The sequence below is a fragment of the Camelus dromedarius genome, chromosome 3 (assembly GCF_036321535.1).
Source record: "Camelus dromedarius isolate mCamDro1 chromosome 3, mCamDro1.pat, whole genome shotgun sequence".
In the NCBI taxonomy this organism is placed as follows: Eukaryota; Metazoa; Chordata; class Mammalia; order Artiodactyla; family Camelidae; genus Camelus; species Camelus dromedarius.
Genome location: NC_087438.1, coordinates 28,676,691 through 28,703,619, shown reverse-complemented (window position 1 = coordinate 28,703,619; position 26,929 = coordinate 28,676,691). Strand labels below are relative to the sequence as shown.

Here is a 26,929-nt window from a genome sequence, read left to right as displayed (position 1 = left end):
AACATTCGGTGAGATGAAGCCATTTTGTTGGTCAGCAGGAGCTCAGAAGCAAGAAAATGTCAGAGTGGTAGAACACAGCATCATCTTCCTCTGCAGCCGCCCAACGCTGGAAACTTCCAGATCACTGTGCCAGTCAAGTGGAGGAGGGACTTTGATTTAGAGACCCTTATGTGAACCTTATATGAGAAACTTGCTGACCTGCTTCTTCGATTTGTTAGCCTTACTATTCCTGATACTTAGGTGCTATCTCTTAGAGACCTTGAAACAGCCAAGCCATGGCTGAGGACGTGGATGAATCTGCAGGTAAGCATCATCAGATCCTGAGGAGTCAGGCGTTTTGTGTCTGTGACCATATGTGTATGTGAGGTGAGGCATGGCATGCATCGTTAAGGGAGGGTCTGCACACCTTAAAGGTTTTATGAAAAGCTATCCTAAAGTAAGATCGTTTGTCTCTATTCTCCCTTTATTCCAAAATAATAAAATCACATGGGTTGTAAAGGACCAATGACAGACTAGGAGCTTGAGAGATGATTGTGCTTTACCTTCTTTAAAAATGTTTGGTCCACTTGAGGAGAAAGTGACTACAACACAAAGAAAGATAGTTTCTTGTTTAATCTTAAATACTGAAAGAGTCCTTTGGAAATACTCTGCTTTGCCAAAAAAAAAAAAGGCTATATCCAACAGTTATGTTGTTTGATTTGGAGCCTTGTGGAAACTCACCTCATCCAGAAGTATCCCTCCTGCCAACTTTCCACATAGCATGAAATTGCTCAATATCTTTGACTCAAATATGTCTTCTCAGTTTTCCAAAGAGTTTTATTCAAATAATTCCTGGAAAGTGCAAGTCAAAAATAGTTAGGTCATTATCAGAAAAGAGCACGTTTCCATGAGCATGGAACCAGAAGAGAGACCTGGCAGAGAGCCAGGAGGGAAGACAGAGAGAAAGAGGATGTGGAGAAATAAGGTGGAGCATTGAGGAAGGAGTGGAAATTAACTGTGTTACACTGTTGCCCTCTCCCACTCAAGTCATGTGTAAGGGAGTCAGCCATGGAATCTGAGAGCTGAGCTTTGCTAAAGTGGATATAGGGTGATGCCTATATGACTGGAGAGATAAATAGGAATCTAGCATCTTTTCTCTCCTCCTCCACATTTAACTCAGGTTTTGAAAAAAAAAAAAAAACTTAGCATCTGCTATTTTCAAGTATCTCAGGTACACAAAATAAGAATCAGACACAGTTCCTGCTATCAAAACACTGATAGTCTAGAAAGGAAGAGTGGGAAAGCGGGAGAGGGGAAAGAAGGAGAAAGAGACAAGGAGAGAGAGAAAATGAGAAATAAGCTTTCTGTGTCTGTTGCATAGCAATTAATAGGAAGGCATTTCAGCACATACTTAATGCTTCTTTTTCTGTACATTTTAGAGATTTTTGGAGATATTAACCTCACTCTCGGCATGCTGAATAAGGAAGATGATATTAGCAAGGTAAGGAAAATAGAGAACAATCTCTTCCCCATTCACTTTTTCTAGTCCAGTTACTGCAACATTTTTCACCTACATCCCTCTTTGCCTCAACTTCCTCTTTTCTCTCTGGCTTCTTAAGTGGCATTCAATTTTTCAAAAAAGGCAGTTATAATTGAAGTCATTGTCATGTTTAAGTAATGGTATTTGGCATTTGAGGATTCAGAGTATACAATTCTAAAAGCTAACAAAAGAATGCCCCTTTCCCTAACCATATACAGATAGATGTGGAAGAGGGGGATGTCACGTACAACCTGATTAGATTAGAGCCTCCTCCGGTGTAATTTGAGGGTTAGCAGACCTTTGGTCCCATCCAAAATGTATCACGGACTTTTTGGTGTGGACCAAATGTCTTGTGGATGTTTTGAACAGGACCAAATGTCCTGCAAAGAATTTGAGAGTTCCTATGAAAATCCCCAAAGATCTCCCCTACTTATCTGAGATGCTATTTCACAATTAGAGATTTAGTTCTCTGAGATTTGAAGGCTTTTCTGGCTTCATAACCTTCTGTAAAATAGCAATAGCCACTCTTCACTGAACACTTATCCAGGGAGCAGAGAGCTAGAAGCTTTCGAAACAGTAGTGCGTCATGTTATATTCACTCCTCCCAACTTTATGAGGTAGCAGTCGCCATTTCCATTTGAACACTAAGAAAAGTGAGGCCCAGAGAAGTTACATGACTTGCCTAAGGACGGCAGGAATGTATCCAAATACAAGTCTGTCTGACTCCAAGATAATGCTCCTAATCATGATTCAATGTAGCCTCCCTGTAAAGGACAGCACCTAAACCTTTGTCTCTTAATCCAGTGGTTCTCAACCCAAGTGCATACTAGACTCCCTTAGGCAAAGTGAGTTATTTCACACCCAATCATAGGCATAGTACCTCCAGGTAACATGACTGAGGCTCTTGGAAATTTCAGAACATCAGTCTCTCATCTTCCAAAGGCCATGTAGCCACCTAAGAGATTTAGAAGAGCTGTCATACACAGCATCTGCTCAAGCCACACAGTTCCTGGAGGCTGCAGCTCTATGGAAAAGGATCCACAACTTCTTCTCCACAAAGGCATGAGTGCAGCAATGAATAAATCCCCTGTAGGAACAAGTTTCATAACTTATCAGCCTTTGGGGGATTGCACTGTGTTCCTTAATGCCACATTCGTTTCCTGGTAGTCAGAGCAACAGTTAGGTTGTCGGGCATTTCCATTGCCCTGAGTCCCCTACAGCAATGAGTTTCGAGAGAATTTGCTAAGTCAGGTAGTCCACCCCTGCCTTCAGTTAGATTTTGCCATAGAAATGTAGTCAAGTTAAAATAGTATTTAGAAGGGACTTTGCTCTACATATAAGCCTTGACTCCTAAAGATGCATGTTATGTTCAGGAAGCCCCAGTTAGGATATATAAAATACACTGTGTAGCAGAGATACATTGATTAGTTTAATGGTGTTATTCATTTGGACTTTATCTGATTCCTTTAGTTTTGTAACTCAAATTTCTGTATATAACTTTGTATGTTTGCAGGAAGACATTTATAGTCATCTCACTTCCATCATTCAGAATACTGACATCTTGGATGATGCAATTGTCCAAAGGCTGATTTACTATGCTTCTAAGGACATGCGAGATGACAGCGTAAGTTTGATCTTTGATGATGAATCAGCGTCAGGGCCAGGAACAGGTCTTTAAGTGACCCACTGCACCCATATAGATGGCTCCATAAACTTTTATGAACCATAATCTTTTTCTACATCACTTCCAGGACCACAGATCACTTTTACTTGTTCTTCATGGTAATTTGGATACTGTTACAGCACCTATTATATACCCCTTCACAGATGATGAAACTGAGGTAGAGCTAAAAAAGACTTTAGAGGTAATATCCAATCCACCTTTAGAGGAGGAAGTTGACACTTAAGAGAGGTTGTTTTCAAAGTAACACAGCTGTCCAAACAAAATACAACAACACATAAAAAAGATCACATACTGTGATCAAGTTGGATTCATCCCAGGGACACAAGAATGGTTCAACATACAGAAATCAATAAACACCACATCAACAAAAGAAAGAACAAAAATTACATGATCATCTCAATAGATGCAGAAAAAGCATTTGATAAAAGTCAATACCCATTTATGATAAAAACTCTTACCAAAATGGGTATAGAAGGAGCATATTTCAACATAATAAAGCTACTTATGACATATCCACAGCCAAAATAATACTCAACAGTGAAAAATTGAAAGCCTTCCCACTAAAATCTGGAGCAAGACAAGGATGCCCACTCTTACCACTTCTATTCAACAGTATTGGAAGTCCTAGACATAGCAGTCAGGCAAGAAAAAGAAATAAAAGGAATCCAAACTGGAAGAGAAGAGGTAAAATTGTCACTATATGCAGATGACATAATAATATATATAGAAAACCCCAAAGGCTCCACACAAAAACTACTAGAGCTGATAAAATAATTTGGCAAGGTAGCAGGATACAAGATTTAACATACAGAAATCAGCTGCATTTTTTTTAATTTTTAAAAAATTTTTAATTGAAGTGTAGTTGATTTACAATGTTAGTTTCATGTATACAGCAAGGCAAGTTAATTATACATATATGTACGTTTTGGGGGGGGGGTTCAGATTATTTTCCATTACAGTTTGTATCTGCTAATCCCAACCTCTTAATCTATCCCTCTCACCCTCCTTCCCACCTTGGTAACCACAGTTTGATCTCTCTGTTGCATTTCTTTACACTAACAATGAAATATCAGCAAATGAAAGTAAAAAGAAAAATCTCTTTTAAAATTACATCAAAAAATAAAATACTTAGGAATAAACCTGACAAAGGAGGTAAAAGACTCAGCAGAGAACTACAAAACATTGATTAAGGAAATTAAAGATGATTTAAAGAAATAAAAAGATATCCCATGCTCTTGGATTGGAAGAATTAATACTGTTAAAATGGCCATAGTACCCAAAGCAATCTATAGATTTAATGCAATCCTTATCAAATTACCCAGAACATTTTTCACAGAACTAGAACAAATAATCCTAAAATCTATATAGAATCACAAAAGACCCAGAATTGCCAAAGCAACTCTTAAGAAAAAGAACAAAGCTGGAGGCATAACCCTCCCAGACTTCAGACAATACTACAGAGCTACAGTAATCAAAACAGTGTAATATTAGCACAAAAACAGACATATGGATCAATGCAACAGAATAGTGAGCCCAGAAATAAACCCACAGACTTAATGGCTGATTAATCTTCAACAAAAACGGCAAGAATATACAATGGAGAAAAGACAGTCTCTTCAGCAAGCAGTGTTGGGAAAGCTGGACAGCAGCATGTAAATCAATGAAGTTAGAACACTCCCTCACACCCTACACAAAAATAAACTCAAAATGGCTTAAAGATTTAAACATAAGACAAGACACTGTAAACCTCCTAGAAGGAAACAGAAGCAAAACATTCTTGGACATAAATCTTAGCAGTGTTCTCCTAGGGCAGTCTACCCAGGCAATAGAAATAAAAACAAAAATAAACATATGAAACTTATAAGCTTTTGCACAGCAAAGGAAGCTGTAAGCAAAACAAAAAGACAGTCTATGGAATGGGAGAAAATATTTGCAGATGATGCAATTGACAAGGGCTTAATCTTCAGAATATACAAGCAGCTCATACAACTTAATAACAAAAAAACAAACAACCCAATCAAAAATGGGTAGAAGATCTCTAAGCAAGCAATTCTTCAATGAAAACATACAAATGACCAATAGGCACATGAAAAAAATGCTCAATATCACTAATTATTGAAGAAATGCAAATCAAAACTACAATGAGTCTATCACCTCACACCAGTCAGAATGGCCATCATTAAAAAGTCCACAAACAATAAATGCTGGAGAGGGTGTGGAGAAAAGGGAACCCTCCTACACTGTTGGTGGGCATGTAGTTTGGTGCAGCCATTGTGGAAAACAATATGGAGATTCCTTAAAAAACCAAAACTAGACTCACCATATGATCCAGCAATCTGACTCCTGGGCATATGTCCGAACAGAATCCTGTTTGAAAAGACATGTGCACCCCGATGTTCATAGCAGCACTATTTACAATAACCAAGACTTGGAAACAATCTAAACCTCCATTGACTGGATAAAGAAATTGTGATATACTTATACAATGGAATACTACTCAGCCATAGAAAAAAAAATAAAATAATGCCATTTGCAGCAACATGGGTGGACCTGGAGATCGTCATTCTAAATGAAGTAAGACAGAGAAAAAAAAATACCATATGATATCACTCATAGGTGGAATTTTTTTTTAAAAAGACACAAATAAACTTATTTACAAAACAGAAACTGACTCACAGACATAGAAAACAAATATATGGTTACCGGGGGAAAGGAGGTAGGAAAGGATAAATTGGGAGATTTGTGGATACTAACTACTATATATAAAATAGATAAACAACAAGTTTCTTCTGTACAGCACAGGGAACTATATTCAATATCTTGTAGTAACCTATAATGAAAAAGAATATGAAAACAAATACATGTATGTATATGTATGACTGAAACACGCTGTACACCAGAAGTTGACACATTGTAAACTGACTATACTTCAATAAAATACATATATATATAAAATGCTAAAAAATCTTTTTTTAAAAATGTAACAGCTATCTATCAACAGGACAAATAACTAGAACCCAGATTTCTAGACTCTCACGTGAATTCTAATTTGTTCATATGCCTAATTATCCATGTATACTAGGCATTGTATCTGAAAAATTATTTGTTGAAGTAATTTGAGTCTTGAGATAGTTATTTCCTTCCAGAAAGGATTTTTACTTGTTTACCTGCCAAGGGCACACACAAAAAAATCTGTGATTAATTTCAGAGCCTAAGATTTTTCTAGGCAGCTTCTTTTTGGTGTGGCCCAAATGTCTTATGGACATTTTGGATAGGACCAAATATCCTGCAAGGAATTTGAGGGCTCTTAGGAAAATCCCCAAAGATCTCCCCTACTCACCTGTAATGCTATTTCATAGTTAGAGATACATTTCTCTGAGATTTGAAAGCTTTTCCTGGCTTCATTAACCCTTTGTAAAAGAGAGCCAATTTCACCTTTCATCTCAATGTAGCCCTTTGGGGTCTTAGCCCCAAAGATGAGAAGTAGGATGACCAGGTTCTCATCACTGGTTGGCAATGAATTCTTACTATTGTTCCAAATGCTGCAAAGCAGCCTCAAAAGCAGGGCTTATCTCTCTGGATTTCCAACCTTGCCCAGATCTCAATTCAGTAACTCCACTTTATATTGTGATCTCTTTGACGTTTTTATGAGTATGTTTTTTAATATCTTGCCCAGCACTTTTTTTCTTTTTAGCAGGAAAGTTGATCAAATTGCCTCATCCACCGTTACCAAAAGCAGAAGTTCCTCCAAATAGCTCTAACATCAAGGATAATTAGATCAAGACAAAGCTAAAACCCAAAGCTCTAGACTCCTCACTGTTTTTCTTTCTCCATTCCCTTCAGTAATTCATATCACTTAAACAGAAAACATCAATCTTAACATTCACAGTACCTGATATCGTACCAAGAAACGTGTATTGCGTCAAGTTTACAAGAACTCTATTAAAAACTGGGTTGAGGTGACTTTTGAATTACTTCTGCTTTGCTGGCTGCTCCCACCTATGTTAGAGCCTTCCCCACTGGGTCTGTAACAGCCTGTTCTCGCTCCATGGAAAAGGTATAAATACTATGTAAACTATTTCCCCTCTGCTGACTCGCTCTGCTCTTCCTGTGGTTGTTACTGTTATTTTCCATTTCTTCGTCAGCTCCTCCGAGAAATCAGAATGCTAGCTGGTGAGGTGCTGGTGTCTCTTGCTGCACATGACTTCAACTCTGTGATGTATGAAGTACAAAGTAACTTCAGGATCCTGGAGCTACCAAATGAGTTTGTTGTGCTGGCCCTGGCTGAACTGGCAACCAGCTATGGTACGGAGGGACTGCTGTCCACATCTTCCCTGGGAAACAGTCACCCTGACTAACCGTCTAAACCCAGATGGGAGCCGAAGCAGAAGGGAGAGGGGTCGAACTGCTTCTGGACTAGAGAATACTGACAGGGATTTGGGGGGTTGTTCGTGAGCATGGATGAGCCTGCTGGCCAGTCGTGGGTCCACACTGCTCTGAGTTTGGCTGGACTCTCCCCCACCCTCATCTTCCCTATCATCTGGCTTTGTGTTTCCAGAAACATGTTTTCACAAGCCGTATTCTGCAAACCACTGAATTCTTGCAGGAAGTAAGGGGTTCTTAGGATGTTTTTTTCTAGACCACTTTATTTAATGGATATTTATTGAGACCCCATCACCTGTGCTAGGTCCTGGGGATACAGGCAAGTTCTGGTGGGGGGGTGAACATTAATATAATCTTATTCAAGTCAGTAATTGCTACTAAGCAACAGGTACAGGTGGCTGTTATACTGAGTATCTTATTTTAAACCAACCACCCCTTGACTCTCTAGCGACAGCCTGGCATCATGGTGGGGGAGGGGGGAGGGGATGGAGGAGCACGACTGCTGCTGCACCTCACCTGCCTCCCTCATGCAGCCTTGACAGGCTTGTTGTTGACGTGAGGGGGAGTCACAGAGCTCCCCAGCGTGGGGAGGTAACGTCCTTCTCCTCTTGTGCCCCTCACCGCAGTGTCTCAGAGCATTCCTTTCATGATGATGACCCTGCTCACCATGCAAACCATGCTCAGGCTGGTCGAGGAGGAAAGGATGAAGGGAGCGTTCTGTATCGGTGGGTATCCCTGTGGTTTCCTCTTTGTTAAGACCAGACTATGAATGGAGCAAATGTCTGAGTTTTCCTTTTACTCCAGTCTTGTCCTTTGTAGTAATAGTAGCCACCAGGTATTGAGTGCCTACCACATGGAAGGCCCTCTGCAGGGAGTGATCGCTGTCAATCCTCACAGCATTTCTGAAAGGTAAGTATTATTAACCCATTTTACAGATGAGAAACTGAGGGTCATGAAAGTTAAGCGATTTTCTCAAGGTGGTGACAGCCAATGAGATGGAAAGGTGGCATTCAGGTCTATATGACCACCCCATCTATATTCTTTCCACTCCCCTACACTGTGTCCATTTCTATTAGCCTTCTTCAATTAGATCACACTTTCTCTACAATGAACATGAGAGCTCACCAGCTCTTAGTCATAGGCTAAATTTTGGCATCTTCTTATAATGCAATGTCATGAAAATGATAAGCAAACCATCTAATCAAAATACAAGCAATCCTAAAGTCAAGGAAAATTGGTAAGGAAATTACGGTCACAAATTCCTTCTACCCCCAAACTGAGATGCATCTACAGTAATCAACAGTCTACAGAGAAGAACAAGCCTTGGAATTCCTTGAAAAAGCATTTACAGCACAATGAAAGGCTTCTTGAATGAGTCTCGAGACCTAGACTCTGGTCTCTGATCAGCCACTGAGCCATCATGGGACTTTGCCCTTCTCTCAACCTCAATCTCACCTCTAAAAACAACAAATGAAGTGATTGCTAAGATCCCTTCCACCTTTGACATCCCCAGCACTACTATTTTATGATATTTTAAAGCCCAGGCTGTCCAAAGTGTCTTCTTTACCTACCAACCTCTTCTTTTCTGTTCTATTTTGCCCATTCCCTCCTGTTATGTCCTCAATGAAGGTAAATATGTATATCTGAAATTTTAATATGTGTATTGAGAATTTACTGTGTGTCTAGGAACTGCCTTAGGTATTTTAAGATCATTATTTCATCTAAACTTCACAGTGACCTACCTAACACAATATTAGGTAGATAACATTTTCCATTCATCTTACAGACGAGAAAATTGAGGCTTAGAAAAGTTAAACAGCTTACCTGCAATCACACAGCCAGTATGTGGCAAAGCCAAGATTTGAACTATGAGTTTGACTCAAAGACTCCAACAACTACACTAGATTAACCCATTTTTCAATACTTTTTACTTTTCCCTACTTACTTTCACTATCAGCTAACATTGTGTTCCCGCAAATAAACTTTGATGCCTCTAATAGTATTTCTGCCTCCAATACTAATAACCAAGAAGATAAAAGAAAATAAAACCAGAAATCATCATGGCAATGAGTAAGGGAATTCTCTGTCTTTGTGTTATAAAGTTACCTAAGTGCCCTTTGGCCCTAAAACAACTTTGATCTGATTGCCACTAAAGAAAAGGTGTAAAATTTATTTTTTTAATGGAGGTACTGGGGATTGAACCCAGGACCTTATGTATATACTAAGCATATGCTCTACCACTGAGCTATACCCACCACCCCGAAAAAGATATAAAATTTAATAGCCAGCCAGCCATCTATGCATTCAATCAAATTGGCAAATAAACAGAGATTGTGTTTGTTGCTTCGGCTACCATCAACAGACAAGACACCATCCTTTCTCATTAGTTTATAGGCCAGTGCAAGATACACACACACACACAATGGATTTGATAAAATACAACATGAGATTATCAGAGTTTGGAGGGAATGGGAATGAACTGATAAATTACCAGCTCCAAGGCTGAGATACTTGGGATATTTTCTATGATGTTTGCACATGCAGTATCCTTCAGAGGGCAAACTGCAATTATTTTTTTTACTATCTAATGAAAGGGGTAGCATGAGGAGCTGAAGGAAAAAATATTATTATTTTAATGCATTTGATGTAAATATACATGGATAAGTAGCCAAAATGATATTTTTGCAGGCCCAGGGTTTTTTAATTGTATTAAAGTAAAACAGACATGGAGAAAAACATACAAATCAGAAGTATACAGATTGATAAGTTGTCACAAACTAAATTTATCCATTTGACCACCACTCAGGTCAAGAAGCTAGATATTACTAACACTCTAAAAGCCCCCCCCCCTTATCTTTTCTCCCAGTCCTCACCCTCTCCATCCTCTTGAAGGGAAACCAGTCCTGAATTCTAACACCACCAATTAGTTTTGCCTATTTGTGAGATTTGTACATGTTGTTTTGTGTACCTGTAGTCCATTTTCATTTCTGTATACTATTATATATCTATACTACAATTTATTTTTCCATTCTACCTGTTGACAAAAATTTGGATCTTTTGTTTGTTTGTTTGAGGTTATTACAAAAAACTGAATATGAACCTTCTCGCACAAGTTTTTTAGTGCCCATCTGTATGCATGCCTAATGGCTGTATGCCTTGGAGTGGAATTTCTGGATCATAGGTAATGCATATTCAACTTTGGTTGATCGTGCCGAACAGTTTTCTATAGCGTTTGTATCAATTCATCCTCTAACCAACAGAATGTAAAATTCCAGCAGCACCTTAGTCTTGTCAACACTTGGTACTAACTGTCTGAAATGTTAGCAATTCCAGATGGGAGGTTGTAGTATCTCATCATGGTTTTCATTTGCATTTCGCTAAAGTGGCTGAATACTTTTTATATATTTACGTGATACAGTCATAAGATTTTATAGAAACTATTACACATTTGCTAATCATCAATCCACCCTTCTCATATTGTCTTATGGTCCTTCCCATGTTTATATTTTTCTCACTCTGTGGTTGTTTCTTTAATGCAGCCCTTCAGAAGTTCAGCAAAGCCATTTATAAATATGTCAACCACTGGAGGGATTTTCCCTATCCCAGGCTGGATGCCAATCGACTCTCTGACAAGATCTTCATGCTGTTCCGGTATATCATGGATAAGTGGGTCCCCACGACCTCGCCTATGCAAGTGAGTGGGGGCCTTAGCATGCCTCAAGCTAGCCATCCTTGCATGTTAATTGGACCTCCTCTTCTCTTTTTGACATGATAATTAATCTTAGTTCTTTTGGAAAGCTATGGGTTGTATTTTTATCAGGTTTATTAAATCTTTTGTTTTTCCTGTTTCAAATCACTATTTACTCATTATTTCAACTGATATATTTATTAAGTCCCCATGACATGCCAGACATCATTTCATGCTGGGGAGACCGCAGAGATTAAACAGACCCAAGTCCCCACTCTCATGGAACTGACATACCAATGTGTAGAGAGAACAATGAATAACTAAAGTGATCAAAATTATATAGAATGTCAGCTATTTCATGTCTTATATATCATAACCCATGTTTGAGCTGAGTCACTGACTAGGAAAACATCAATCTACCAAAATTTCCTGTGTCTAGGAAAATCACATTTAATTTAAATGACATATAAAGAAAGCTTGACTGCTTCAAAATAGTGTAATGCCTTATAAAGACTAGGTTACACAGTGCATTCACATATGTAATCCCATCCTTATCTTGCTTAATAGCTACAATTTTTTAAAGTAGGCTAAATTATATCCTATTTAGATCTCTTTATTGCTATATTATAAAAGATTTAACACTTAGCTACCTTCTCTGATTCAGTTTCTTTTCTGTGCTTTGAGCTATTAAAGCTTTTATTTTTTAACATGCTGGGATAGTTAACTCATGAGCCAACATGGAACGTTTAAAATATCTTGTAGAAGTCTTTTCTGCAAAAGCAAAATCCAATGCAAATTTGCTGACGACTTTCCTGGCTTCCCACAGGAAGACAGAAAGTACACAAAATAATAAGGGAGCTCAGGGAGGGAAGCACAGGAAAAGCCTTGCCATTGGAACTTAGCTTGCAACCCATGAAGTCATCCATTACAGGGGAGGTGCAGTCCCTAAAGAGGGGATAAAACCCACAGAAGCATAGGTTGGAGGTAGGGTAACGTCCACACTTGAGAGAGTCCTGTGGGAGAAGGGCAATCAGACAGGGGAAAGGGGATATAAAGAAGCAGAAATAAAAGAAACCAAAAAAGGTGATCTTGGCCACACAATAAAAGCCTTGACTACACAGGACTTTTTTTTTTAAGAAGTAAGAAACCTTAGAAGGGCTTAAGCAAGAAAAATGAGATCTTAAAAATGAGAAAAGAGTGATTTTCAAGAAACAAAGGCAGATCTGCAGAGTCCATTTCTGTAGTGCTCAAGCAAGAAAAATCTTTAAACTTGTCCACTGCTGGGAAATGTGGTAGAAGAACCTCCCAAGTGACACACAGTCTCGAATGACATAAATGGTTATTATTACTAGCCACTAAGTTTTGAGGTAGTTTGCCATACAACAAAATGTAGCTAATAGAAAAAGAAATCGTATAATATTAGGTAGAAAAAAGCAGAATATAGGACTATCAAGAGTGGTGTCAATCTTTAAGAAATTAAAATACATAGAAGGAAAGATGGAAAAGAAAAGTCAAATAAGGAAATAACATGTTGAAATTATACCACACAGTGATTACCTGTGAGTGCCGTGGGAACCATGTTTTCTGCTTCATCTTAATCTTTGTAATTTCTAAATTTTTATCATCACTACATATTGCATTTATATTTTATACTTGTTCATTTTTCATGTCAACAGAAGCCAGTTATAGTGGATTGAGAAATAAATGGGTGGCGGGGAGTGGAGACTGCAATGGCAGAACACTCCTTCAAAAAGCTTTGCTCTGAGAGAAAAGAAAGAGAAATAGAATCAAATGAAGATAATAGTGGGGTCGAAATGATATGGAATCAAAGTTTTTTTTAATTTTCAATTTATTAACATAGAAAAAGAAAGTGACAGAAGAGCTGGGCAAATATTGAAATGAGTATCAATATAGATAATAGATGTAGATATAAATATAAATATAACTCTACCTCATACAATGATCTGAACATAAACATTTTTTAAAGAAAACTTTCTTGGTTGAAAGCAGTGGAGAAAGTTTTTTGGGGGGGAAGGATCTAAAGCTCCTGGTATTCTGAGAAATGTACAGAAAGCATGATGAAGTATTAGAAACGGTATCTGTTTGCTGCCTCTGCAGGCTTTGGCCATCATTAAGGCTCACGGACCCGCTGTGAGCTTGCTCCTCCACCGGGAAGACCTCTGTGAATACGCCCTGGGCCAGGTCCCCTGGCTCCTGAACCAGTATAAAGACAAAGAGATTGATTTCCACGTCACTCAGGTGAGCATCGCACCCTAAAGAAACTGATGCCAATACTTGACCAGCAATTGTCCTGGAGGATATTAAGTTGTAAGAGGGCCTGAGGAACTTAAAGGCCTGTTTGGGCAGCTGAACTTACATACGTCTTGCGAAATATGAAGTAGAGAAGAGCTGGGTATAGCTGGAGGGTGGAGACTCCAGAAAAGAATTTCTTCTTAAGCTGCTGGGGCACTGAACAAGGTAGAGAGGCCGGAATCACTACGAAAATCTGGTAACCACAGGAAGGCTATGTATGGGTGTGTTCTCCTCACAAAATGTAACTGTCTGCCTTCCACATCCTGTCCTGCTGCTTCGTGGGCAGCCTCCAACTAACCTTTGAGAGCTTCTTTCCCAGAGTCTAAGACAAATACTGACGGCGGCAGTCCTTTATGACGCTGGTCTTCCGAAAGCCTTGAAAAAAACTATCTTTATCAATTTACTCCACCAGGTAAGAAGACCATGCGGTCAAATCTGATTGTTTCATTTTTACCAGTTTTCTGTTTCTAACATGTACCACCTGATTTTTTATTTGTCATCCAGGTGTGCAGAATTCCAGAGCCACCAGTAACAGAAAATGAAATTGAAGCTTCAAGCTGTTTCCTCATTCTAGGTAGGACCCAGCATCCAGAGGGTTTTTAATTAAAATATCTCCAAGTGATGCTGACAGCAAGGATGCAGTGTGTGCAAACTGTCACTTTGTCACTTTCACACATACACACAAAATGTTTCTTCAACTCACAGTAGTCTGCGCCTTTCCCCATTCCATCTGTTCCTAAGAGGAGCACTATAGGTAAGGTGACCAGTCATCCTGGTCTGTCTGGGACTAAAGGACTTCAAGGGAAATAGAACTTTCAGTTCTAAAACCAGAAAGGTCTCAGGCATATTTTGGACATTAACTCCTTACTGGATATATGGTCAGCAAATATTTTTTTCCCATTCCATATGTTACCTTTTCATATTTTGTTGATGGTTTCCTTTTCTGAGCGGAAGCCTTTTGGTTTGATTTAGTCCCATGTGTTTATTTTTGCTTTTGTTGCCTCTGCTTTTGGCATCAAATTCAAACAATCATTGCCAAGACCAATGTCACGGAGCTTACGCCCTATGTTTTCTTTGAGGAGTTTGACAGTTTCAGGTCTTATGTTTAAGTCTTAAATCCATTTTGTTTTAATTTGTGTGTTTGGTGTAAATCCAATTTCATTTTTTTTCATGTGGCTGCCCAGTTTTTCCAGCACCATTTATTGAAAAGACTATTCTTTCCCCTATTGTATATTCGTGGCTCCTTTGGTGAAAATTAATTGACCATATATGCATAGGTTTATTTCCAGGCAAACCAGTATGAGTTGGTAACCCTAAGGCTAGGAAATGCTTTTTTTCTTGGTATTTGAGATTATTTGAAACTCTGTCAAACCCAAAGTCACCCTTTTTTCTTCCTTGTCATCTCTTAGTATCTATTCCTTGACTCTCTTTTCCTTCTTCATTCTCTCCCTTTCCTTCCTGCTTTCACATCAGAGTCCCACCCACTACCTGGTTAGAATACCTGATACAGGTTGTAGAAGAAGCACCAAGTCCCCAGGGTCAGGATACAAAACTAATTCAATTACCAGCTGAAGGGTGACTTTGACAATCCTCATAGAATTATCCTCTTCCCATTCACAAATATCTTACCTAAGGTCAAAATGAGTTCTTATGATGCCAGTATTTCTTAAACTTGCAGCCCATTCCAGCCCAGCAGACCTGATGGAATTTTTTGATGAACAGATGAGAAGTAATAATGAAGCCATTCGTACGGGAATCTTGTCTTTGTTAAGATCGGCTATCAGTGCTGAGGGTGAGCAAATCGTGAGGAAGCCGGAGTGGTCTGTTTTGTACAAAGAAGCAAACTGAAGCCTATGCATTCTCTAAGTTTATCCTGTGTCTTTGGAATGTTGATAGAACATTATATTCAAATGAAGCTCTGTTTTCTTAGTTGTCTGCAATCTACTACTTTTAAACAGGCATTTCCAATTACCTCGCTTCTTTCATGATATTTATGGATGCACCCATTAGATGAGTAGAATATTTGAGAATTGAATTCAGAATTTAAGAGCACTAGTAAGTTGGTTAAGTGGGCCAATAAACAGGGGGTGCGTAGAAAGAATGCACAATGTTCCAAAAATTAGTAAACTTAGAAAAAAGTACAACTTAGTAAATTTTCATATCTAATTCCAAAAAGCACATACTTTCTTGTTTTTTCTTTTTCAGTTTTATTAGGTAGAATTATTATAGTTTGATTGCACATACACATTATACTGCATGTAAATACATATATACAGTGCACTGCACATTTTATTAGTTTACATGTATGGACTGATCATTGTTTCTAAGAACAGGTTAGAGCTTTAGCTTTTTAATCTTACATAGTTATCAAAGGAATAAAGCCAACTACAAAATAAGAATCAACAGAATTCGGTAATCCAATCATAAAGGACAGTCAAGTGTGCTTACACATATTCAAGAAATCAATCATCTTAGTTATAAATAATAATTAGTTCATTTGTGTCTTTATTATTATTTTTATTATTTTTTAGATTCCTCATATATAAATGATGTCATATGGCATTTTTTTCTCTTTCCGGCCCACTTCACTTAGAATGACAATCTTCAGGTCCATCCATATTGCTGCAAATGGCATTATTTTATTCTTTTTTTATGGCTGAGTACTGTTCTGTTGTATATATGTACCACATCTTCTTTATCCAGTCATCTGTTGATGGACATTTGGGTTGTTTCCATGTCTCAGCTATCATAAATATTGCTTCTGTGAACATTAGGGTGCATATGTCTTTTTCATTTTATTTTTCTCTGGTTATATGCCCAGGAATGGGATTGTTGGATCACATGGTAAGTCTATTTTCAGTTTTTAAGGAACGTCCATACTGTCCTCCATAGTGGCTTCACCAATCTACACTCCCACCAACAGTGTAGGAGAGTTCCCTTTTCTCCACATCCTCTCCAGCATCTATCATTTGTAGACTTTTCAGTGATGGCCATTCTGGCTGGTGTGAAGTGATATCTCATTGTAGTTTTGATCTGCATTTCTCTGACAGTTAGTGATGCTGAACATTTTTCCATGTGCCTATTGGCCATTTGTATGTTCTTATTGGAGAATTGCTTGTTTAGGTCTTCTGCCCATTTTTAGATTAGGTTGCTTCTTTCTTTGATATTGAGGTGTATGAGCTATTTGTATATTCTGGAAATTGGTCCCTTGTCAGTATTATCATTTGCAAATATTTTCTCCCATTTTGTAGGCTGTCTTTTCGTTTTGTTGATGGTATCCTTAGCTATGCAAAAGCTTTAAAGTTTAATTAGATCCCATTTGTTTATTTTTGCTCATAAAGTACATACTTCCCTATTATTGGGATGCATCTTATAATTGATAGCATCTTTAATTATCATCAGCCACTATAGTTTTTCACTTTGGGTGCAATATAAAATAATGATGCCTCATAAAATTGATATCTTGGATTTAATATAGTATGATAATTCATTTTTGCACTGCATTATAATAGTTTTTAAAACCTCAGCTTGCCCTGAGATTTATTGGAGAATTGGCAGAAAAAACATGAAGTGGTCTATAAAACTTAAAGCCGATCCATTAGGCTTGATGTATTGAAGCCACTTAAGAATCTAACATTTTAAACAAGGTGAAACAAAATGTAACAGAGAACCCAAAAAACAGCAATCAACATCTTTAAAGAGCTGGAAAAGGGGAGGGTAGGAGGGAACTGAATAACATAAAAGGTTAAGGATCAGAGACTTTGCAGTTACATACTATAACTCTAATGGGTTTTCATCAATCCAAATGTATTGTACTGCTACTGAAGCAGACCTCTCAATCTCTCCCTCTTTCAGAGCCCAAGCTGAGGGATCATATCACTTCAATTGAAAGAACAGTCAAAGTCGTCATGGGTGACCTCAGTATTAAAGTAAGAGGATCAATGGGGGCTTTTATTTGGATAATGACAGTTTTAGGAGTAAATGAAATGGTTTTGATTATTTAAGGATCTGCTTATGAGAATGCTTTATAAAGAGCTCACTGATCAATTCTCCTTTTAAAAGAACTGTATCTTTCCCCAAAAGATAAGCTATATCAAAGTGAAGTTCTAAAGCACATTTAATTCAAGGGTTCTCTGTAAGGGGAAAAAACAAAGATTTTTGCCCTGAACATCACCATGCCATAGACTTCAAATAGTTAAGAAATTAATTGTTCATTATAAAGATAACATATCTTCCTCTAGAAAAGAATAACCCTTGAACTTTGTTCTGAGCATAGACACCCTGTTTTCCACTCAGGGAGCACCTAGAGCAAGTTTTGCACACAGTAGATGGCTCAATATTTCCTGATTATTTGATTAAAGTATTCCATGTTAGAAAAGACAGAATTCGTACAGGAACAATTTTTTAAATTAGCAATTGTTGTATTATTTGTATGAAAACTATATTTTGTTTGGATCAAAGCCCTACACAGAAGCAAAGGAAGAGGAGAAAATTCCCCTAGAGGCTTTAGTCACCAACTAACTGAGGTTAAAATAACCAAAGCTATGCAATAAACAACAATGGAGGGATTTAATATAAAGGCCTGACCCAGTAACTGGCCAAGCCAATCGAAGAATTACTAGTAGATTTTAAAGTAGAATAAAATAGCACGGGAACGTTAGGGAAGGCCAGCTCCTCAGGCAAAAACAGAGAGACGTACCTGTCTCACTGAGTGCCTGTATGCTAACTGCTAATTGCTACCATGTAGCCCTGCCTTCCTGTTTAAAAATATTATTTTCTTCCCACTCTCCATTAAAAGACCCATTCACTAAGCAATTAGATCTGAGCTTTCTATCCTCCAGGGAAGCAATCCAATAAACTAATTGAAGCCAAATTATCAAAAACTTGTAACACAGGTTCATAAACCTTTATTCGAATCCCTAGGGCCAGGCGTATTTCAGAATTCACAATTTTTCAGATGTTAGAAAACCATTACTGTGACTGTGGCCCGCTGTCAAACCTATCGATATTTCTTCAAGAAAATGTATGCATACCCACACTTCATAGAATACGTAAAGACTACAAATAGCTTTGCAGCCATTCAGATTGGGGTTTGCCACCAATGAGATGGGAACACATTTAAGAAACAAAATCCCAAGTTTTCAGACTTGTTCGGAGTTTGAATTTGTGAATAAGGAATTGTGAAACTTTATTTAAATGTGCCCCCTTCCATTAAGGATTTTTAAAGCGAGGCAATGTTTTAGTCCAAAGTTGCTAATGTTTCACAGGATGTAGTAGTAGAGGCTATGTCTTGGGAATAAGGAGAAAGATTTGGGTTAAAGAGAGCTTTTCCAGTGACCCCTAAATCATAGCCTATAGATTACTTCCTGCTCCATCTATCATTAGTCACATCATTCAATTTATACTCTTTTTTGGAAAGATTCTCCCTGAATGATCCATGAAGGTTAAACAATAGGAGAATCTAGATTTTTATTCTGCCGAACAGAGCAAAATGTTGTGAATGCATTTTCCGTACTCTAGGTGAGGAATTCCACCCTCCTCCTCATCCAAACCATGTGTGAAAAATGCTACATTGAAGCCCAGGAAGGATGGCCACTGATTGATTACGTCTTCTCCCAGTTTGCCGTGTCCACCAAGAATCTGGTATGAAGAGGGAGCCGGTTTGAGTTCTGCCCTGAAATAAATGCAGTTGACTCAGCTGGATTTAAAAAAAAGAAAAGAAAAGAAAGAAAGAAAACAAACAAAAAAAAAAACTGTGGTTCAATTCGGTAACTGGTTTAGAAGTTGTATTTCGGTCTTATCATTTTTATTTATAGATTTTTCAGCTTCTAGTGTTTCCAGTTCCCTTTCACTGATACCATTTTTAACTTATAATAATGCAAGGGAGGTTAAATCACAGTTTTCCCTAAGGAGGAAGCAACCTGGCCTCAAAAGGTTTGGGGATGGTTTGGAGGTGGGCAGAGAAAGGTAATTGTTTCTAGAAAACAAGAGACATCCATACCTGTTGCACTTGTTCCTTTCAATGAATAGCCTGAAAAACATGTGTGTAAGAGACCAGTGATCTTAGCAAGTTCATTGCAACCAGAGCTACAGTCCACTCCACTAGGAAGCAGTGTCTTTGGAAAGTTTTGCCCCAGAGAAAATGGGGAAAGGCCAGAGGGAAAAAGGGAGTATCTGAAGTTTAAGGCTCCTCATGTTTGCTTTTCTGCTTTAGCCAGGGTTCTTTTTTTTTACCCATTCCTCCAAGGAGCACTTTATTTTTTTTCTCTTGCATTGCTTCTTTTTACTTTCTAATTTTTTTATTGAAGTATAGTCAGTTTACAAAGTTGTGTTAATTTCCAGTGATCAGGAAGGGGGTTCAGTTATACATATATACATATATATACATTCTTTTTCATATTCTTTTCCATTATAGGCTATTACAAGATATTGAATATAATTCCCTGTACTATACAGTAGGTCCTTGTTGTTTATTTATTTTATATATAATAGTTAGTATCTGCAAATCCCAAACTCCCAATTTTTCCCTCCCACCACCCCACCGTCCCATAACCATAAGTTTGTTTTCTATGTCTGTGAATCTGTTTCTGTTTCTTTAAAAGTTTGTGTCATTTTTAAATTCCACATATAAATAATATATGATGTTTGTCTTTCTCTGTCTGGCTTACTTCACTTAGTATGACGATCTCAAGGAGCACTTGAAAACACGGATCAGATACTGAGACCAAGATCACTGGGTTCTATGAGCCCACCCCAAAGCCTGAGACCACATCCAAGTAAGGTCGGGGGACCAACAGGAAGGATTATTAACAAGTCACCTATTTCATCTTTCTTAAAGGAGAAACCAGTAAAACCTAACTCCCAGGAGAATGAAAAGGGAGAGAAATCTGTCCAAGAAACAAGCTTGGAGATCTTAAAAACCCTGGACCCACTGGTCATTGGCATGCCTCAGGTAAGGGGTCTTCTGTCTCCACTTACCAGTTACTCTGATGACCCTTCTGAAGCCCTGTGCACTTGGGAGTGAAGATACGAGTTTGTGCTCCACGTGTCAGCAGCTTTTCAAAGCTCCGACTAAAGGAAATATATCGGCATGCTCAGTGCCAGCACATAGTAGTTCCTCAAAAACAGATATTAAATAGTCTTTTATAGCTGGATCGCAAATGGCCGTTTATAAGCATCTTAATATATTATTTCTCTTCTTCCCTAACATACTTAGACATATTGTCAAGTAATGGTTGATGATTTGAATACAATGAATACTAAACCTTTCCCCATTCCTCTGGGAAGGTGTTAAAAGCACACATTCTCAGGTCTCCCTGGAGGCCTGATATGACCTGGACCTCAAGGGGAGAAACCTTGGAGTCTCCATTTTCCTTAAGCAGAACAACTTGGGAAAGGATTGAATGGCCAAAAATACATGGCACAGCCCAGAGACAATCAACAGACCAATTTAAGTGGCTCTGAGGCCTTATCTAGGATGGTATTTTAAGATGTGGTTCTTGGATCATCTGGGGTATTTATTTAAAATGCAGATTTCCAGGCCACATACCAACCCTAAATGAGTCTGCATATCTGGGCATGGGGCCCATGAATCTGCATGCAGATGAATTCCAACATCTCTGGTGCATACTAAAGTTTGGGAAATTCTGATCTGGTAGGAAATAACAAAAAAAAATAGTCTATGACAAAGGGCCAGGCTCTAAAGGGTCTGAAATGCCAAATTCTACCTTGTCCTTGATGAGCCATTGAAAGTTTTCAGCAAGGACTGAACTTTTAAAGTGATGACTGTCGGAAATCAATGGATGGACATGAGTAGACAAAGCATAAAGAGACTGAGATCAGATGAGGTTCATAGGAGCCGGAACTGGGTCATAATAGCAAGAGGGAAAATATGGAAGGGCTTGAGAAATCTTACAATGACAAAAGGACTAGGCTTGGTAATTAAATACAGATGACAAGACAAAGGGGAGAGTCCAAGCTGACATCTAGGTTTCCATTAGGAACTAAAACTTACTAAGAATATGAAAACAAATACATGTATGTATATGCATGACTGGGACATTGTGCTGTACACCAGAAATTAACACATTGTAACTGACTATACTTTAATAAAAATAAATAAATTAAAAAAAAATACTGACTAAAGAAACTAGGTGCTGCAGGTTTCCGGAGCAAGAAGATCCGCACCTGAAGCCTGGACAGTGACAGCTGCCCATTCACTGTCCATCCCATCCTCACTTTGGACAATCTCACTCTAGTCTTGGAGTCTGGAGAAATACATGGGGTATTTTTGGTTGTCACATCAACAAGGGGCTTACCGGCACATGGTGAGTGGAGCTGGCACTTCCTGCAGTGACCCACAATGAAGAGTTGTCCTGCCCCAAATTCCAGCAACAACCCCATGGAGAAACACTGACCACCACTCACGAAATCTAGCACCTGAAAGCTCGTGCGCTGTGCAGAGACTGTATTTCATGATCTCATTTTGATTTGGCCTGAAAAGCAAAATAATAAGTGAGAGAAATTTTTCCAAATTTGAGGGAAACACATGGCAGACCAAGGAGGAATAAAGGAAAAGCATAAGTAATCCTTGCATCTTGCCTTATGTTTTCTACAGGTGCTATGGCCAAGAATCCTGACTTTTGTGGTACCTGCAGAATATACGGGAACTCTGAAATACCTGTTCAATATCATCAGAATTCTGTTCATGGCAGAGGAGAGGAAGAAGAAAGACAAGGAGTCAACAGCCCTTGTCATCTCTACAGGAGCTGGTTTGTACTTTCAAAAACAAAGCAAAACCTTTCTCTCCTGAGAGACTCGTTTCCAGAAAGGCCACATGGCTTTGCTCGTTTACCTGACCCCAATCTAAATTTTCTTAGCCCCCACAAGCAATAATGAAAATTGCTTTCTCTTTCTAGTGAAACTTCCTTCACCACAACAGCTGCTGGCCAGACTTCTGGTGAGTGAGTTATGAAAAACCAATGTGAGATAGATTGAAACCAATATAGATCATTCAGTTCCAAATAAACGCTACTAAAATTACATAGATATTCCAAACCCAAAGAACCACTAAAATGGCATAAAAATGTTCTGCGATACTAGTGACACTCATGAAGATTTATTTTGTCGCAACTGAAATGTTTGTTAAGCTTTATTTATAATTTTAAATAAGCATAGACTGAATCTGATTCATACGAACCATTCAAATAAATTCCACATCTGTTTGTTTACGTTTCTCTCTCTCCTTTTGGCCACATACGTGTCATTCACTCAAGCACCGTGTCCACATGCCCTCATTTCACTAACAGATACATCTAAGTGTTGGTACCTTTCATTTGTTTCTAGTTGATGATTTCCCTGTATTTTTTCACCTTTATCCTCAGAAGAAAATTGGGCAGATGGATTGTCTAAGTATTTATTAGCTTTGCTCCAGAATAAGTAATAATAGACTGTGATGATTTGTTAAAAGATCATCTAATGAAAGATTCAAGGGAATCCAGAACAATGATCAAAAAGGAAAAGCTAGGTAAGCCTTATAAATAGCTCTGAGTTGATTAGCATTTTCTCTTCTATCCTCCAGGTAATATCTATGCTCGCCAGTTTAGGGAAATTATGTGGTGCTGGTGCAATTGGACTTTTGAAGATACTGCCTGAGATAATTCACCCAAATTTGGTAGAGCTGTGGAAAACACGCATACCTGAGCTCCTGCAGCCTCTGGAAGGTATAAGGGAGTGGGATCAGGCCTTTATCCAAGGTGGCAAGAACACAAAGAAGCACTTCAAAGTCTTAAGCCACTGTTGTTCATTTTAGGCAGTAGAAACAATGAACTTGATATGCAAGCTAACAGATGCATTTTCTCCTGGACTCCTTATGTTTTATTTCTCTATGAGATATTTAACACTACAAGAGGACCTGGTGGGTTATATACTCAGCAGGAACTTTTACTTTTGCTCTGGTCTTTTTCTTATATGTAGGGAAGCTCTTTTTTGGTATTGTTCTAAAAACTTATTGTTCATTCATGCTAGAATATTGAAATATGGTCATTCAATAGTTAGTATTGCAATTGGCAAAAAGCCCAGATTTTATCATGAATTTGAAGAGCCTGTGTCGAGCTAACTAGCAATTTAAAATTGCCAGCATAGTAAATTTAATCTGAAATAACCATCCTGCATAGAAAGAAAGCTTGAAATGGAAATCTAGCATCCACTGGGGACCTGGCAAGGGGAAATTGTCTTGATATTTTTTTTGCAGTTATTGCATCAATTTCTGTTTCTAGGAAAGAACACTAGTATTGTGCTATGGGAGACCATGCTGCTTCAGGTAAGAGTGGCTCCTAGACTAACTGCTGATGAAGGGTGATGAAACCACCGAAAGTTACCTGTCTTAACTAAAAGGAGTTAGACTCCCAAGGGCAGGAAACAGCATTTTCTTTTCTTGAGAAAAACATTAGACTGTTAGATATGATCACATTAGAATTATGCTCTTTGAATCACTGAAATTTGAGCAACAATCTTTAGCCTTCGATTTGATTCAGAGTTTCAGACAGCTTTGAGGATTTCACTTTATAGAATTTTTCTCCATGTCTTTCTTAAATCTTCTCTAATTTTTAGGGGTTTTTTCCCTCTCCTTGTAATTGCATTATTTTACCATTTATATAAAGAAACAGAGATTAACATCATTTCTGGTTCTTTACTCCTAAATATAATTCCATTTCCTCCTCATTCTGCATCTCACCATCTATTTCCTGATATCTAAACACCAAAAGGCCACATTGTAACCCTTCTCCAGAAAAGTATTTTTCTCTCATTCATAACTTTTTGGACCTTTACAACTAAACAGTGCCACAGACAATGCCAAATCCCCCAAATGGTAAACTGCACACAAGAGTTGGATGGACATTGGCTTTACTGAGAGAGTTTTGATTTCAAGGACTCACTGGAGCCCAGAAGCAGGGAGATTTTAATCCAGCAGAGTTTTGGTTCATAAGCTACCGATACAGGAATTAACTATGGCTTCTTAAAAATGTCAGTTTTCAGTGACCTCTCCACAGCACCTCCATCTCCCAACACCACCCCTTCCAAAAGCAGAATCTCAAAGAGGGGCACCTGAGAGCTCACGTGTCTTAACAACTCCCACAAGTGATTCTTACCCAAAATGAGATTTGAAAGCAACTGCTCTACGTTTCCTGGTCCCTAATTCTAAGACTCACCTCTCCTCCTATATTTGTGCTTGTTTTATCTCACTTTCCTTCTCTCAAAATATCAACCTTATTTTCCCCTGCCACCCTTTTAAAATAACTGTTCTTACTAGGAAGGAAAGTTCTTTTTCTACAGGGAAATCTTAAGATCAATTCGTTTCCTTCTTCCAATCTTGAGTATACTTCGAGGCTTCTTTTTCCAAAATGGTCTGCATTTGTTTTCTTCCCTTAAACCGCCAAGGCTGCTTAATTCCTCCTTAAAGAATTCACTGAATGAGTTCCTATTAAGAAAATACATACAAATCTTTTCATTGGCTTTGACACTATGTCGTTTTTAAGCTTAGAAAAACACAAGAGAAATCATAGACCTTAGAAATTGCAGTGGATTTTGTCCTCCAAAAAGACAAAAACAACTTTTTAGGTATTGTTCAATGAAGGACACGGGTGCAGACAACTGATTGTGGCCTTGGCTCAAAATAATTGGTGAAATCAGGAATATTTTGTGACTCCTGAAGTTGACAACATGTGCTTGTACATATAATTGGATTTTCAAGGCATTTAATTCACTATTCCACAAATGTCCTTTTTCTTAACATGTAATAAAAATAAACTAACTTTGACAAATGGAGTTTTTTCCAAATTGACTCGAACCTTGAAAAACATTAACTTCAATTTAAGTTTCAGATTGGATTCATTCCTATTTGAAGCCTTTCAGCAATTTTTATTTAAGAGGAAAAAGTCAGGCACTTACACAAAGTTACTGCCACTTCTCATGTATCTTATTCTTAATAGGAATTTGGAACATAACAGAGTACAGCTTCTAAAATAAACTAAAAGGGAAAGTTCCAAAGTAATCAGTTTTTTATGGGAAAAGGAATAATCCCATTTAATGTTGACTTTGTACTTTTAGAAGATATTGTAATAAAAAAGTACCAAGAAAGCACATTAAGCAGTTACAGTCATATCTGACTTTCACTTCCTACAACAGTTGCTCAAAGAATCTTTATGGAAGATCAGTGACGTAGCCTGGACCATCCAACTGATTCGGGATTTCAAACAGCAAATGGACAGTTACAGCAACTCCTCCGTTGAGAAGGTTGGTTTTTCAGCTCAGAGAACTTAGCTTCTACTTCTGAACTGAAATGGCTGTTCAAGTTCCAACTTGTCTGCACTGCAACCAAAAGGAGGGGAAAATGGTTGAGGAAATGCTACCATCTCTTCACCTTACGTATGACCAAAAGTTACAGGGCTGCACCTATTTGCGAGGAAAACTGCGTAGTGCCTTCAAAACAAATATGTGCCTGACTCAAATTTGAGGGTTCTGTCATAGAGAAGGAAGAAAACATTGGATACTGGACAGCAAGTAGCACCCCCCTACCGTAGCACTGGTTTAATGCCAGCTTATGTCTTAGTTTCCACTGGGTCACTCTTGTGAAGCTGGCTATGAGAAATAATACTACAATTCTTTTTTTAGTTGAAGTATAGTTGATTTACAACCTCTTAGTTTCATGCAAAGTGATTCAGTTATACATCTATATTCTTTTACAGATTCTTTTTTGTTATAGGTTATTATAAGATATTGAATATAGTTCCCTGTGCTACACAGTAGATTCTTGTTGTTTGTCTATTTTAGATACAGTAGTATGTACATGTTAATCCCAAACGTCTATTGTATCCCTCCCTATTCCCTTTCCCCTTTGGTAACTTTAGTTTGTTTTCTATGTCTGTGAGTCTACTTCTGGTTTGTAAATAAGTTCACTTGTGTTATCATTATTTTTTTAGATTCCACATGTAAGTGATATCATATGGTATTTGTCTCTCTGTGTCTGATTTACTTCACTTAATATGATAACCTCTAGGTCCATCCATGTTGCTTCAAATAGTATTATTTCATTCTTCTTTATGGTTGAGTAGTATTCCATTGTGTGCATATGTGTGTGTGTGTGTGTGTGTGTGTGTGCCAGATCTTTATCCATTCATCTGCCGATGGACATTTAGGTTGTTTCCATGTCTTGGCTATTGTAAATAGTGCTGTTATGAACATCAAGGTGCATGTGTCTTTTCAAATTAGAATTTTCTCCAGATATATGCCCAGGATTGGGATTACTGGATCATATGATAACTCTTTTTATTACAATTTTTTT

General features: G+C 38.0%; 1 protein-coding gene across 1 annotated transcript in view; it reads left to right on the top strand.

Annotated features, from left to right (window-relative positions):
• The first annotated feature begins 275 nt into the window (after positions 1-275).
• MROH2B (maestro heat like repeat family member 2B) overlaps positions 276-26,929 on the top strand; it is a 59,372-nt gene continuing 32,718 nt past the window's right edge. The window contains exons 1-18 of the mRNA XM_010974454.3: positions 276-303; positions 1,419-1,480; positions 3,033-3,143; positions 7,349-7,508; positions 8,213-8,311; positions 11,126-11,280; positions 13,393-13,533; positions 13,907-13,999; positions 14,092-14,161; positions 15,266-15,379; positions 17,443-17,516; positions 19,108-19,230; positions 20,426-20,539; positions 22,205-22,358; positions 22,506-22,546; positions 23,168-23,309; positions 23,865-23,908; positions 25,774-25,881. Of these exons, the coding sequence (XP_010972756.3) occupies positions 276-303; positions 1,419-1,480; positions 3,033-3,143; positions 7,349-7,508; positions 8,213-8,311; positions 11,126-11,280; positions 13,393-13,533; positions 13,907-13,999; positions 14,092-14,161; positions 15,266-15,379; positions 17,443-17,516; positions 19,108-19,230; positions 20,426-20,539; positions 22,205-22,358; positions 22,506-22,546; positions 23,168-23,309; positions 23,865-23,908; positions 25,774-25,881 (1,833 nt within the window). The remainder of the gene's footprint in view (positions 304-1,418; positions 1,481-3,032; positions 3,144-7,348; positions 7,509-8,212; positions 8,312-11,125; positions 11,281-13,392; positions 13,534-13,906; positions 14,000-14,091; positions 14,162-15,265; positions 15,380-17,442; positions 17,517-19,107; positions 19,231-20,425; positions 20,540-22,204; positions 22,359-22,505; positions 22,547-23,167; positions 23,310-23,864; positions 23,909-25,773; positions 25,882-26,929) is intronic.